General features: G+C 46.5%; 2 protein-coding genes across 2 annotated transcripts; one reads left to right on the forward strand and one right to left on the reverse strand.

The window, feature by feature from the left end:
• Window positions 792-3,531, forward strand: LOC110435955. The gene is made up of 5 exons (XM_021462070.1): window positions 792-1,913; window positions 2,099-2,380; window positions 2,508-2,924; window positions 3,049-3,123; window positions 3,211-3,531. Exons 1-5 carry the CDS (start codon window positions 792-794, stop codon window positions 3,529-3,531), a joined length of 2,217 nt encoding a protein of 738 aa, XP_021317745.1.
• Window positions 5,567-13,048, reverse strand: LOC8055019. The gene is made up of 4 exons (XM_021461099.1): window positions 12,837-13,048; window positions 10,823-11,033; window positions 5,840-10,663; window positions 5,567-5,741 (listed from the first exon to the last, which is right to left on the reverse strand). The coding sequence occupies exons 1-3, from the start codon at window positions 13,023-13,025 to the stop codon at window positions 5,847-5,849; spliced, it is 5,217 nt and encodes a 1,738-aa protein (XP_021316774.1). The 5' UTR covers window positions 13,026-13,048; the 3' UTR covers window positions 5,567-5,741; window positions 5,840-5,846.

The raw sequence follows: 15,187 nt of genomic DNA on the forward strand, positions 1-15,187 counted from the left end.
TCGAGTTGCTCATCCTCCGCTCCCTCCTGACCTGCAGTTGCGTACGTGCTCTGAGCGGCTCGCTTGGGCCTCCCCCTTCTGACAGTTTCACCCTGCGCTCTTGTGGTGCTGCTCCTCTTTCCAGCCATCACGGGTGATCCTTCGGGCCCCACGGTGGGCGCCAATGTTGGGAAGCGCCACCTGCAGTCCCTAACAACATGATGAGAGAATGGCCTGCTCGCACGCTGCTGCGAGTGGCACGTGTGTTACGACCGACGAGCTCTATGTCCTAGCACAGTGGATATTGCAATAAATGACTGTTAATGTCTCTCTCTCTCCTTAATGAGCATTTACATTCCCTTTATATAGGGCACGGATCTCGACCTAGATTCATTACAAAAATGCCCTATGATGGTGGTGGAATATCTTGGCATATTCCACCACTGCAGTCTGTCGCATGTAGGGCCACTTGAGTAATTTTGAACCATGAGCTCCCAACATTAGCCTTGCCCTTATGCTTTGAGGCAATATACTTTCCTTCATGCGAGATATCATTCAAGAGTGAAGACACTTCTGCTTAATAAGAAATTGAATGAAATAAGTTGTTTGAATATGTGCTGTTCACGTAATACTGATTTAACTCGATGAAAAATACAACTAGTAATTTAGTATACATATTGATTCCATCTAGATTCAGCTGAATACTGTGCTAAAGTGCATGGAGGAATGGCTATGTTGAAGGCTGATATATAATGAAGTAATGCTATATCGTGAACTCTGAAATTTTCTCAAGAGCAGCAAGCTATGGAGACATGCACGGAAACGCTGGTTACAATTGTGATGAGAGGTATGGCCGCGGTCACAACCGCGTTTGCAAGCGACTGTTCCTTCTTGACAGCTTGCCAGACGACGACGACGACACGGCCGACGATGGGGCCGATGCCGGGGCAGAGGAAGGTGACACAGAGGCGCCCGTCTTCTCCCTCCATGCGGTCGCAGGTGTGCCGCTTGCTAACACTATGCAGGTCCGGGTGTCAGTCGGTACAGCGACATTTGTTGCCCTCCTGGACAGCGGCTCCAATCATAACTTCATCGCCGAGGAGGCTGCACGATGCACCGGCCTACGTGTCCAGCCCCAGGCGCGCATGTCGGCCATGGTCGCGAATGGCGAGAAGATTCCATGTCCAGGCATCATTTGGCAGGCTCCGGTCACCATCGACAACACCACCTTCGCCATCGACCTTTTTGTCATGCCCCTTGTAGGTTACGACATCGTGTTGGGAACACAGTGCATGGCGACCCTCAGACCAATTGTGTGGGACTTCACGGAACATTCCCAGTCCTTCACCTACCAGGGGCGCGCATTCTGCTGGGCAGGAGTGCCGTCCACGGACACACCCAGTCTGCATGCGGCCACGGCATCTAGTGCGTCCCTCCTCAACGGGCTGTTGGCAGCATACGACGACATCTTCACCGAGCCCAGCGGCATGCCTCCACCCCATGCCCGCGACTACGCCATCATCCTCAAGCCTGGCTCGGCTACCGTCGTGGTACGTCCATACAGGTACCCGGCGGCACACAAAAACGAGCTGGAACGCCAGTGCGCAGCCATGATCCAGCAGGGCATTGTTCACTGCAACGACTCAGCCTTCTCTTCACCCGTGCTCCTCATCAAGAAGGCCGACGCCTCATGGAGGTTCTGCGTCGACTACCACACCCTCAACGCCCTCACCATCAAGGATGCGTTCCCCATCCCCATCGTTGATGAGCTCGTGGACGAGCTCCATGGCGCCCGTTTCTTCACCAAACTCGACTTGCGGTCGGGATACCATCAGGTGCGGATGCTTCCAAAGGATGTCCACAAGACAGAGTTCTGCACTCACGACAGCCTCTACGAGTTCCTGGTGATGCTGTTTGGGTTGTGCAACGCTCCGGCAACGCAACGTTCCAAGCCCTGATGAACGACGTGCTACGCGCCTACCTCCGTCGGTTCGTACTTGTTTTTTTTATGATATCCTGATCTACAGCACCACTTGGGCGGACCACCTACTCCACCTCTGTGTCGTCCTGGACATCCTAGGCCGACACCGCCTCTTTGTGACACCGCCTCTTTGTGAAGAGGTCCAAGTGCTCGTTCGGCGTCTGCTCTGTCGCCTACCTCGACCACGTCATCTCCGCCGCCGGCGTCGCCACGGATCCTGCCAAGGTCCAGGCCATCCACGACTGGCCGCAGCCTAGGTCGGCACGAATAGTGCGCGGCTTCCTTGGCTTGGCGGGCTACTACAGGAAATTCGTCCACAACTACGGCGCCATGGCAGCCCCTCTCACGGCGCTTTTGAAAACGGAGGGGTTCGCATGGGGCGCCGAGGCGGAGGCTGCTTTCAGTGCCCTCAAAGGGGCCGTGACGTCGCCCCAGTGCTGACTCTGCCGGACTTCTCGAAGCCCTTCATCGTGGAGTGCGACGCGTCGACATACGGGTTTGGGGCCGTCCTCATCTAGGAGGGACACTCGATCGCCTTCTTCAGCAGGCCGGTGGCCCCCCGCCATCGCTCACTCGCGGCATACGAGCAAGAGCTCTCGCTGTACGGCACTGGCGACCGTACCTCTGGGGGCGCCGGTTCAACATCAACACGGACCACTACAACCTCAAGTACCTCCTCGACCAGCACCTCGCCACAATCCCTCAACGTCATTGGGTTGGCAAGCTCCTCAGCTTTGACTTCACTGAATACAAGTCAGGGGCTTCTAATACGGTGGCCGACGCTTTGTCCCGCCGCGACACCGAGGGGGACAGCGTGGGTGGCCTCCAGGTGATCTCCGCTCTGCGCTTCGACTTCATCGCGCGTCTACGTCACACTCAGGCCACTGACCCAGCACCGGTGACCATCCACGACGACATCCGTGCTGGCTCACGCGTAGCTCCTTGGATGGTGGCGGACGGCATGGTACTCTACGATGGTCGCATGTACATCCCTCCATCTGGAGATCGTGGCTGCGGTCCATGATGATGGTCACGAGGGTGTCCAGCGTACTCTACACCGCCTCCGTCGTGATTTCCATTTTCCCCAGATAAGACGGATTGTGCAGGACTTTGTGCGGGCGTGCGTCACCTGCCAGCGCTACAAGTCCGAACACCTACTTCCGGTAGGACTTCTCCTTCTGCTACCTGTCCCCACCGTCGTCCGGGCAGATATCGGCCTCGATTTCATGGAAGCCCTGCCCTGGTTCTAGGGGAAGTCGGTGATCCTCACTGTCGTCGACCGCTTCAGCAAGTACTGCCACTTCATCGCCCTCGCTCACCCATACACGGCGGAGATGGTGGCACAGGCTTTCTTCACCGACATAGCACGTCTGCATGGTGTTCCGCAGTCCATGGTGTCGGACCGCGACCCGGTGTTCACGTCGGCGTTTTGGCGTGAGTTGATGCGGCTCATGGGGACCAAGCTGCACATGACGTCTGCATTCCACCCCCAGTCAGATGGACAGATGGAGGCAGCCAACCACGTCATCGTCATGTACCTGCGCTGCTTCACCGAGGACCGTCCCCGGTAGTGGCTCCAGTGGCTTCCCTGGGCTGAGTATGTCTACAACACGGCCTACCAGACGTCGCTTTGGGAGACTCCGTTTCGTGTGGTGTATGGCCGCGACCCGCCCACCATCCGCTCTTATGGGCCTGGTGAGACATGAGTGGTTGCAGTGGCTCGCGACATGGAGGAACGCGAGGCTTTCCTCGCTGATGTTCGTTACCGTCTAGAGCAGGCACAGGCGGCGCAGAAACTGCAGTACGACAAGCATCATCGACACGTTGTCCACGTTGTCGGTGGACGATTGGGCGCTACTTCATCTCCGACAGCGTGCGCCGGCCTCGCTGCCCCAGGCTACAACGGGCAAGCTGAAAGCCCGCTTCTTGGGTCCTTATCGGGTCGTGGAGATCATCAACGACATCGCTGTCCGACTTGCGCTTCCTGCCCAGGCACGCATCCACGACGTGTTCCATGTTAGCACCCTGAAGAAGTTCGTGGGCACGCCTCCAACAGCTCCACCGCCTCTACCCGACATCCATCACGGCGCCGTTATTCCAGTGCCTCCACGGGTGGAGCATGTTCGTCTCGCCAGGGGAGTTCGCCAGGTCCTGGTTCACTGGCAGGGTGAACCGTCTTCTTCAGCGACATAGGAAGACTTGGACGACTTTCGCGAGAAGTATCCCGCTTTCCAGCTCGAGGACGAGCTGGATTTTGAGGGGGGAGAGATGTCATATGGAGCCGCACATACACACGTCAGCGGCGGGCCCGAGACATCAAGCGGACCGCTGAGCGCGATGCAGCAGCAGGAGAAGGCGCGCCCAGCAGCCAGGCCGAATCAAATGGCTAGGGGCGAGCCTTGATTGTTGGCCTAGTTATTTTTATAAGTTTAGTTATCTTTATAGTTGCAATTTATATTAGTCACAGATAGGCTAGTTAGCATAAAGAGGCATAGTCAAAGGGACATAAATATCTGTAGACTCTATTGATATAATCAAGCAATGAATAAGCAATGAATTATGAAGAAACAATTCTAATCTCCCTCAATCTCTCAAGCTCTTGGCAAAGCATAAGGCCTGATTATCCTAAAATACCTAAGCTCTAGGCAAAGCATAAGGCCTAGTTATCTCCCAAATATCCATCTACCATAACACTTATTCTAGAGAGCAACAAAAGCGGAATAGCCTACTCGTAATTTTAGAAAGCTTGTTGGCGAGGCTCTTGGAGACAATTTTTTCTTAATTTACAGATACCGGCAGATAACAAGCCTGGTGGAGTTGCTCTAACGAAGCTATTACTATAAAAACATATTTGAACAAGTCTATAATCGAGAAAAAAAAGCACTGCAACTTTAATACTCCCTCCGTCCCTAAATACTGCTATTTCTATGAGAAAATTTTGTCCACAAATACTGCTATTTCTAATAGCATACTCAGTCCACCAGCCCATTTAATTCTCCTCGGAACTTCCATAGTCCACCAGCCCATTTAATTTCTTCTACAAAGTAGTACTTTGGCGCATGGTAATTGGTTGAGTCTGTTTAGTTGGTATTAAATGCAACTTGTAGGAACTAGAGAACTATGACTTAACGTGCATGATTAATGGTGGAACCCAAATTAATTGAGGGTAGAATAGTTTTTTGTTTGCCACACTAATCTGTCTGAAATCTGCTAGAAATAGCAGTATTTGGGGACGGAGGGAGTAGTATAGTATATCAGAAGTTGTAAAGAGAACTGATGCAATCCGCCACTGATTTCATAACTCGTATCAAAATGTAAACCAGCAAATCAACTAGCGTTCGAGATGCAAAAGGCCCAGATTTCGAAGCCACTCAAATGGGCAATACTTGTGTTTGAGGTGCAACAAGCCAACTATTGGAACTGCAACCTGCAAACAGGAGCAAAAAATAGTCACGTCAAATAAGTCATAATCTATCAAGCACGGTAATCATAATACAGAAAGTACGGATGTAATACACGCAGCAAAGTAAATATATATTAGCTAGTAGAAGAATATTCAAAACATGAAGTATTTCGCAGGTGTAAAGTTGTGGATTCCTGTACTCAATAGAACAAAAACAACCTCAAAGTAATGTACACAAGAAAAAAATTGATAAAAATACCTAAACTTTACATGAATGCTATGTCAGTATCATATGGACCCCACCTAGATCAGACCTTTTCACACATGTAGGATGTTCAAGACCAATAAAAAATGTTGAGTTCAGCAACCTTGATCGTCCTACAAGTAACAAGAGTATTTTACAGACGTAAGAAATGATGACCTACACTCGAGATGAAAACAGTGCTAATTTCTTAATGTTAAGTTGAGATCAAAACCTCAGAGTCAGTGAGAAGAGAATGAACCCATGATAAAATCTTCATCCTCTGAAAAAAGCTGGAGATTCTTGGTCCTGAGCAAGAACTCAATCTCATCCTCCTCAAAATCAACCAAGAATCCAACCTTGAGAAGATCGGTGAGAGTCGGAATCAGATCAACTCTCTCATACAGCAGCCCTTGAGAGATCTCCTCGCCAAAGCTTGTCGCCATCTCCATCTTAGTTATCCTTCCATGTGGCCCATCAGACCTCTGCATGTACAACTTGTGGTTCTCCCTCTCCCACCTGAATATCCTCCGACCTTTAACTGTCACTGTTCTTCCTAATGATGTCTTTACATTGTAGCTCACACTAATTGGTTCGGTCATCTCAAAAATCTTCATGTCCAGTAGGTAAGAAGCCATTTGTTGTCTCTTGTCAGCACCATTCTCAAGAACGGGGTTGGCAAGGAAAGCTAAGATAATTCTGAGCAAGCCTGGTGACATAAAAGCATCTCTTGCCTCAACTACCTGGTAACGATGCATGTTCAACTCACAGGATTCAACTTTTGTGACAGACTTGGAGATTGCTCGAACACCGAGGCTCTGGTAGATAGTGTCCATCTTAGCCCGAGCAGTGAATGACAGCCCAGATGGATACCAAACAAATAGTGGCTCTGAAGAAAACTGGTCAAACAAATGTTTCAGGAGGAGATCATCTGGAACAAATACATCTTCCACCGCCCGCAGGATGATCTTGCCACACGATAGAACAGGGACTCTTGTAACAGACCCTGAAAGGAGCTTTGCTGTTGTCGCATTCCAACGGTTTCCGATGAATTCCCAGAAAAATGAACAGCTAGCTGGCGTCAGCTCAGAACATGTGCTCTCCCAAGAGCGCCACAGAATGCAGTGATCTAAAACTCTTGGGCTGTGCCTGACACCAAGAGTGGAGAAGAATGTAAGCAAATCCTTTTCATAGTACTTGTCCAAGACTGAGAAGCGTGTACTAAACAGGCCGTTCCTGTCATGAAGAACACAATCTGCAGGGCGCACCCAGTGGCCACTGTTTCTTCCATTGGGTACCCAAACCCAGCTTTCACCTTTATTTCTAGGATCCCATTTAAATGCTGCAAAGTATTTGTAGATCCTGGTTATGGTATCCACTCTCAAAAATTGCTTCAATTCCTGTTCCAACAGAGTGCATCCGTAGCTAATGTCCACAATAACTCCGATCAGTCTGAGCTCAGTCTTGTATGACAATATTTCAGAGCCATAGAATGCTTCATCGATGAAAGGACCATCTTCCCTGCGGAAATATGAGGACCATGCCGAATCATAAAGGATACATTGATCTGCGTACCTGTATCCAAGAGTTGACTTCATTTGCATCTTTCTAATTTGTGCTGCAAAGTTTCTGGGATTGGTGCTTGTCTGCATGCATTTCAACAAAGATACAAGAGTTGAGCTCACAAGTAAAGGTGGACTGTCACCAACAGACAAGGCCACTACATTCTGGTCTGTGCTCTCACTGGTGATCCCAGAGTCACTGACAAGCATCCCAGTGTAACGGTTAACAACATTGGGCATGGACATTTGAGGTTTCTGTGCCGTAGATAGGCATGATAAGATGAAGTCTGCCCCCTGGTTAAACCCTACAATAACACCCAAGGCCTTGAGCTCCTTCTTATAGCTATATATTTCCTTCCCCATGCCATTGCTTGAGTCACTGTCATCGATGAACGGTAGGCTTGCAACTGCCATCAGTGGTTCCCATGAAGAATCAAAGAGCACACATTTGTCTGGAGTCCTGAAACCTTGCGTAGTATTCAGCCACTTCTCTGTTCGCATAAATTTGAGAATATCTGCAGGGAATGTTTTGTGCTCATCCCTCAGATCCTTGTAGCAGGAGAGTAGAGAAAGTCTAATTTCCTTTGTAAGGGAAGATGTTGACAAGAGTTGCTTCAGATAATTGGTTATAGAATTGCTTGCCTGCTCCAAACTAAGAACGACACCTATCTTCATCAGTTCGTTCCGGTAGGTCAGGATTTCATTACAATAGAACGACAAATCGAGTAGTGGAACTGCATCAGCAAATTTCACAAGACACTTCCACTCTGGGTCGAGTATAAATGTTTCCCTAGGAGCTCTAAATCCAGCATTAGTCTTCAACCATTGTCGATTCTTTAGTACCTTCACCAGGTTCTTGCATGAGTCAGCATATCTGATACATTTCAATAACAGCATAGCAGCACCAGAAGTAACTGGACCTGTTGGAATCTTGAAGTTATCAACAATGATATTGTAATTCTTTTTTAATGTGACATGAACACCAAGTTTCTCCAGCTCTGACTTGTAATCAGTGATTTCAGGGCCATAGAAATCAATCTCAACAAAAGGTAAACTGCTTATTTCAGATGGTACTGTCCATTCAGAACTGAAAAGAACTGATCCGACTGGGGATCTGTACCCAGAGCAAGTATTGAGCCAATTGCCGCCTCTGACAGTCTTAATGAGATCATCAGATGGTATTTGTTCCTGTTCAAGGAATCTGATGAAACCGAGCAGTGATAACACCATGACACTCGATGGTGTACCTGTTACCATTAACATGAAAAAGTGATTGCCTATGTATGACATCACTTCAGCAAATTCAAACTTCACACCTAGTGTTCCCAATACTTCCTTGAAATCAATAATTTTGCCCAGGTAATATTCTTGATCAATCATTGGCACATCAGCAAAGGCAACTCTATCCTGAAACAAGCAACCCCATTCTTCATTTGAACAGAACGAATCTGCTGGTGAACGGAAGCCAACAGATGTCTTGAGCCAATTCCCATACTTGATGCAACTCAAGAATTTTTTAGGAATACTCCTTGTCCTTAAATTCTCTATCCATTCCAGAAGGAGAAGTGCTTTCTCTGTAGTTAATGAAGATGATGCAACAGGAAAACCAGCATCAGGAGGAAGCAGAAAAGGCACATCAGTGGCATGTATAAATGTCCTTATAAATGATACAAACTGATCATCAAATGTATGCTCCCCAGAGGAATTTCGAGCATTGATGTAATCATCTCCAAGTTCGACATAGTTTTGTGCCTTCCATGGATTTTCGCCCAACAATGCAGCCCACTTACTCCCTTTAGATGGAACAAGAACCGTGCTTCTTGCAGCAATGACACAACCACAATTGTCAACTATGGGCATTAAATTGCATATATGCTTTACATTCCATTCTGGCATTAAATTCGCTGAATGCAAGTGATATATGAATCGAGTAAAAGCAAGAACCATGTTTTTCTCATGCAAAGCTTTCACAACAACCAGAACATACTCATGTAGGGTCAGGCTCTTCACTCCTACATACTTTTCAAGCCATTCCATTACAGTTGTTTTCTTGGGAAACACACCCAGTGCTTTCTGAGTAGATAGTGGCATAAACATTGTCCGAGACGCTGTTGAGAATTCATTATTCCAGTTAAGGATCAATGGTACACATTCCTCATCAGATAGCATGCATAGTCTCTCATCGCCCATTGTGGCTTCATACACACTCATGTAAGTTAGTAGACCACCTCTGCCGACACACTTCACAAGTGGTATTTTCTCCATCTTTGTGCTATCAAACTTAGCCTTCCAGTTCTGAGCAACAAAAGTGAGAAGATCAAAATAAATGTCTTCAGGCAGCAGTGCCGCAAGATCTGAACCCTGAATACACTTTCCATACCACTCAGAATCAACATAACCAATGCCAAGAAATCGCAACTCATCATCATATACTTCGCTGTCAAAGTATGAATTCAGAATATGAGTGCTATGCGATGAAATGTTGGGAACATCAACTCCCATCTTCACTGCCCTATTTATGATAATCCAGAACGCAGACTCTATCCGGAAAACCTCTGTAGGCTTACGGAATACTTTTAGTGAAGAACAGGTCTCACATGGAATTATATCCATATCAATCAGCTTATTTCTTATAGATAGCCGGACAGAATCCATCAGCACTATGGAAGAGTGATTAAGTGGCAGAAATTTGAAAATAGGTGGAAGAGCAAATGCTGGAGCACTTTCTATCGATTTCAGTAATACCAGGAAAGCATTTACAAAAGCAGAAGATACACATTCTAGTATCCCTTGGTTCCACTGGCTGTCAAGCAGGATTGATTCTCTAGATGATGACAGTAAGAAATCAGCCTGGATAATGAAAGGGAAGTTTGTGGCCATTTCAGTTGGCAAGAATGCATAAACACCAGGTGATCCCATCCCCTGGCTCAGCCTCTGGCCATGAGGAAATGCTAGCATGATAACCCACTGATCAATTCCTTCTCTCTTTTGTACACGGCATTCTGGTTTCACAGGAAAATGTTGCTTCCAGATGTAGTAGCTGCATTGACGCTCGCCTATCTTGTTCTCCAAAGCTGATAAGTGAAGAGTATATGACTCTGCACTAATGTCCTTCCTAGTTAAAGCATCAGCTTCACTTGATATAGAAATTTGACTAAGACTAGTAGCATTCAGGTCATCATTAATCTCCCTCACAGAAATTTGTCTAATCTTGGAAAGGAATAATAGTACTTCAGGGTGTGTGCCAGAGAGCTCCTTTTTCACAGCATCTATTTTATCACTTTTCAGAGGTAATATAATAGTTGTAGTTGGGAGGCTTTTCTGGCAGCCATATATGTTCATTATGTCTGCAATACTTGGACAATCTTCAACCCATTCAGGAACGATATACCCAATACCACAGTCTGCTGAAGGATCTTCACTAAATTTAATTTGATACCCATTGCTAAATATATGGGGATTCTTGGACACCAGAAACACACTTTTGAAACCAATACCTGCATAAAAAAGAACCAAAATTCAAAAAAGTAACAAAGTAGATTTCCTCAAGTTATAATATTAAGTAGAGAAGAGCATGACTAAAAATAAAACCAATACATTGAATGATACAGATTCTAAGTTTTAGACTTTTAGGTGATAGTCATACAAGGATGTACCTTTTTCCCCAATATAACCACTACCTCTGTTAGACTTTTTGGTTGACCTTCCGATCCTACATATGGATTCAATGTTTGCTGGAGTAAAGCCATTCTCATTATTGAATACCAAGAGGGTTGCAGTTGCTCCAGTGCGGGTGATGTCCTTCGATGTGATTACAAACTCCAAAGCTGGTAACACTCCAGAAGGATAATCATTGTCCTCAGCATTCTGATGTCACACCATATGAAAAGGTAAGTAAAAATGGTTAAGAGATTTTATGAAGTTACTACTGTAAGTCTGTAATTAGTAATGTACAATGAAATGTCACATATCACACTTACTTCAGAACAAAAACATTAGAAACTGAAACGCTATCAGTAAAAATTAGTAACACTGGAAGAACATTTGGCATCTTTTTTCTTGATTCTGTAAGGCTCTGTCCCATATTATTGCTTCACATGATACAGATATATTTCAGTGTTTAAATGTTTGATAACCCCAAATTTGTGGAATTGGAAAAGAAATAAGTATCATCATAGTATTCCCTATATATTTTATTTCACATTAGAGGGTGTCTACACTGTTTTGACCTAAAATTGTTAGCAGAATATTGACAATCAAGAAGCCACGCTGAAATGCAATGGTGGGTCTCAATACCATGTCAATAGTGATGAATAAATTCAAATTAGCATAATTTAAGACATCATTCTGCAACAAGAAACAGAAAAAAATGGAAAATTAATTTGACTCGAATCTGTCTGTTGCACCAAACAAATTGAGCTCACTCGAGCAAGAACCACATGTGGCCCCTTTGTAGCTCCAAAATCATAGTGCTCTTCAGTACGTATTCATCATTTGTGACTGAGAATTGAGTGAGTAGAGACTTATATTTAGGAGCATATGTGAAATAAATTGTACCAAATGGATTTGTGTGTGTCTTGTGATTTGCATGATAGTTCAATTTCCTTTGTCAGTACAATACCCAAAATGTAAGGCTAAGAGGCTGCAATGGTTTCCTTTGCACGTTGTTGCAGCCAGTAAGGGAGTTTGGTTTGGGTTGATGCTCGCACACCAAACCACGCTACCTTAGCTAGCCTGCGTGATCTTGTTGCAATCTCAAAACTTCTTTCCTCTTAATGAAATATGGAGAAATCTGCGCGTTTGCGAATAAAAAGAGGTTGCAACGCGAATGAGGCTGACCATGGTGACAGTCTGGCAGAGCTATAGGTGGAGGGCAGTGCCATGGTAGAGCGGTGGTGGTGAGATGGGAAAAGGGACAGAGCACGGGGCAAAGCTGTGGTAGCTCGACCAAGAGGGTAGGAGTAGAACTAAAAAAACACTGGTTGGGCTCGAGCCATAATTTTCAACCCATAACCCAACCCAACCTGGAAACACCCCATCCTGATATATAGAAACCCCCCCCCCCCCCCCCAAAAAAAAAAAAATAGAAAAGCGTGGCCCGACACGTAGTAGACCGATCCGGCATTTTCTCCCAGCCCTACTCGAACTCAATCTGGCACACAATTGATCAGGTGTAAATGTCTAATTAAGGTAGTAGAATTTAGACATTTTCAAAGTGGCATTTCAATATTATCTTTCGTTTCCTAATCTTTTATAAAATCCTCAAAATTGCAAGCATCGATCCATTTTTTACAAAAAAAGTAAAGTAGGGGGGCCATCTTTAACCATAGAATCCATGAAACCAGAACATACCATGACACTAAATTAGCTGGCCGAGGATCGTAACGGCCAATCTCAATTTGCAAAGTCCTTTGGTGTTTTACTACCAAAGATTGGTTAAACTCTTACTACTGATATGCTTTGAGGCGCGCTAATATACCAGCTGCAAAATTGATGAAACCACATCGTGTTCATCTACATTCTACTACAGTGAAAGAAAAACAAAAATCCCCCAAAAGATATCCTTTGAGCGCTAGAAAAGAATGGTACATTGCCTATGCCTGACAAAGAACCTTGCAGCTGTCCGGCTCCGGCTCCGGCAGGTAGCTAGTAGTAATATCAATAATATACCTGTATGAGCTCCATGAGGAAGTGGACGTCCTTGGAGTAGAGCTCCTGCGAGAGGTAGTTGACGGCCTGGTGCATGTCCTCCGCCAGCGGATTCCGCTCCTCACGCCCGATGAAGTAGCGCTCCCACCGGATCCTCTCCACGTGCTCCCGCGGCGACGCCGGCGGCGGCTTCGCCGAGGACGACGACATGGTCGCCGGCTCGCCGCCGAACAATGGCGAGAGCGCGCTCGCGTAGGATCACTGCTAGCTGTTGGTGATGAGTGACGATCGAACTGGATGGAAGAAGACGAAGAGAGAGAGAGGAGCCAGCGGAAATGAAGACGCGCGCGTGCCGGCGGCCTGCAGCGTGCTTGGTTGGGAAGCGGAAGAGCCGAAGCAGTGTAGTGGGCGAGGACTTATTGAGCTGCTGGCCTTGAAACTTGCATTGGAAGGCCAAGAGGCCGCCGGATCGGCGCCACGGCCAGGGCCGCTGCGCCTGCTGTGTTGCACGGTGGGCAAACGATGATACAGCAGCCAGTGACTGCGAGCAGGATAGTCGCGCGGGACCACTTGTCATGGGACTATGGAAGTGTGTTGCGTGCAGATTCCACATTTCCACTGGGTGGAAGTGGCACACATATACCAATCCTTTTTTTTCCTCTAAGAACGTAGCAAACATATAGGAGTACTAGTTTGGTAGAACCAAACATATAGTACACAAAAGTTTTTTTTTATTAGTAACTGGAATTATATTAATAACAGCAAAACGCTGTAGAGATGAGTACATCTGGAACAGAAAGCTCCTGAAGAACACTCAGAACAGAGCACTGCTGATTATGAGCAGTGGATGAGCAACTCCTCCGAGGGAGGGCTGCTGAGAGGCTATTTGCCTGAGAGGCTAGACTATGTGCCGTCAAATTTGAGGATCTGTGAATCTTGCGAATGGAGATGTCTCATGCATCTGCAAAATTCTTGTAGACCTGAGAGAAAGGCTTCATCCTCCAGCCCGGGGGGTGGGCGACAGATTCCTGATTTAGGAATAGCACCAGCTGCTGGCAATCTGAAAGAATATAAGAATTTTGTGCTTGGAGGAGATGCAAGAGTTGAGCTGCTAGAGCAGCAGCCGCTGCTTCCGCCATGAGGACAGAAGAGACTTGTTCGACACGCGCCTTAACAAGAATTTTGATCGGAGGCTGCACCTGCACATCAATAAAAGAGATTCCAATACCTGCAGGTCGAATGAAGGTTTGATTCTGATCCGGCAGCGTGGATGCATCAACATAACATCTGGGCCCTGTTAAAGATGCTGGGATAGACACAGTAAGATTTGAAATACAGGGATTATAGATTGCCATACCAATGGGTTGTGTGGGGTTTTGCAGCTCCTGTTGTTCTTTCTGTAGAGTTGGTGTAGCAGCCTTTGTGTATGCTTTGACAGCATTGTGCACCTGGTTTGGGATCCATGTCTTCCTCTGGAAACGATTATCATTTCTTGCTTTCCACAAGAACCACAAGGTAATAAAAATTTTGCTTAAAAGATCATGAGGAGTAGTATCATCAATAAAGGAGGTTAAGATTTCTTGTACTCCATCGTCTTCAATAGGAAGATTATCTGTTATCAGAGCAGGGCTAGAGGAAAACCAAACAGCTTTAGGTAGGTGACAATGGAAAAACAGATGAGCATCATTTTCTATTTGACCACAAATGTTGCAATTTTGGTTAATGTTAATATTATTTGTGTACCTTGCTGCTCTGTCTCCTGTAGCCAAGGCCCTTCTGATCAGTCTCCAGGCGAAGGTTTTGATGAGAGGTGGCATCTTGGGCGCCTTCCAGACCTTGTGGAGGATTGATTTAGCTTGAGGTGAAATGCTCCTAGATCCTGCATCTGGCAGCTGAATGATATTTTGATTATACAGGTACTTGTATATTTCTTTAGTAGTGCAAACTCCATTTTTAGCTGGTTTCCATCTTAAAATGTCATCCTCTAGATTATTGTGTTTAGTTGGAACAATTCTTATCTGAGATATTTCATTAGTTAACTGATTATCAAAAACTGGTTGAATGTAAGGCCACCTAAGCGGTGTGGAGGCGTGCACGGGCGGGAGGCGGAGGCGTGCGCGGGAGGGAGGTGAGTGGGCCACCGTCAGAGATTTGCGTAGCGAGGAGAGGGGCGACGCTTTTTTGGCAATCCTCTAGGCCGGTACGCAAAATGCATCGTGTGTATGGGTCTTGAACATGGTTTTAGGCTGTCTCCAACAGATATGACCCAAATACAAGACGCATTCACCGATTTGGATAACGCACAGGAAAAGAATACGGAACCCATGACTCCTCTTCTCCAACAGCAGACGCATCAGAGCATCCTCTTCCCT

The sequence above is a fragment of the Sorghum bicolor genome, chromosome 5, assembly GCF_000003195.3.
Source record: "Sorghum bicolor cultivar BTx623 chromosome 5, Sorghum_bicolor_NCBIv3, whole genome shotgun sequence".
In the NCBI taxonomy this organism is placed as follows: domain Eukaryota; kingdom Viridiplantae; phylum Streptophyta; class Magnoliopsida; order Poales; family Poaceae; genus Sorghum; species Sorghum bicolor.

Coding starts and splice junctions, on each gene's coding strand:
- LOC110435955 (XM_021462070.1), top strand. CDS start 792: ATGCACGGAAACGCTGGTTACAATTGTGATGAGAGGTATGGCCGCGGT. Junction 2,381..2,507: donor TCAGTGCCCTCAAAGGGGCC/GTGACGTCGCCC, acceptor CTTCTTCAGCAG/GCCGGTGGCCCCCCGCCATC. Junction 3,124..3,210: donor AGTCCGAACACCTACTTCCG/GTAGGACTTCTC, acceptor CCCTGGTTCTAG/GGGAAGTCGGTGATCCTCAC.
- LOC8055019 (XM_021461099.1), bottom strand. CDS start 13,025: ATGTCGTCGTCCTCGGCGAAGCCGCCGCCGGCGTCGCCGCGGGAGCAC. Junction 11,034..12,836: donor TCCTCATGGAGCTCATACAG/GTATATTATTGA, acceptor GTGTGACATCAG/AATGCTGAGGACAATGATTA. Junction 10,664..10,822: donor TGGTTATATTGGGGAAAAAG/GTACATCCTTGT, acceptor TTTTTTATGCAG/GTATTGGTTTCAAAAGTGTG.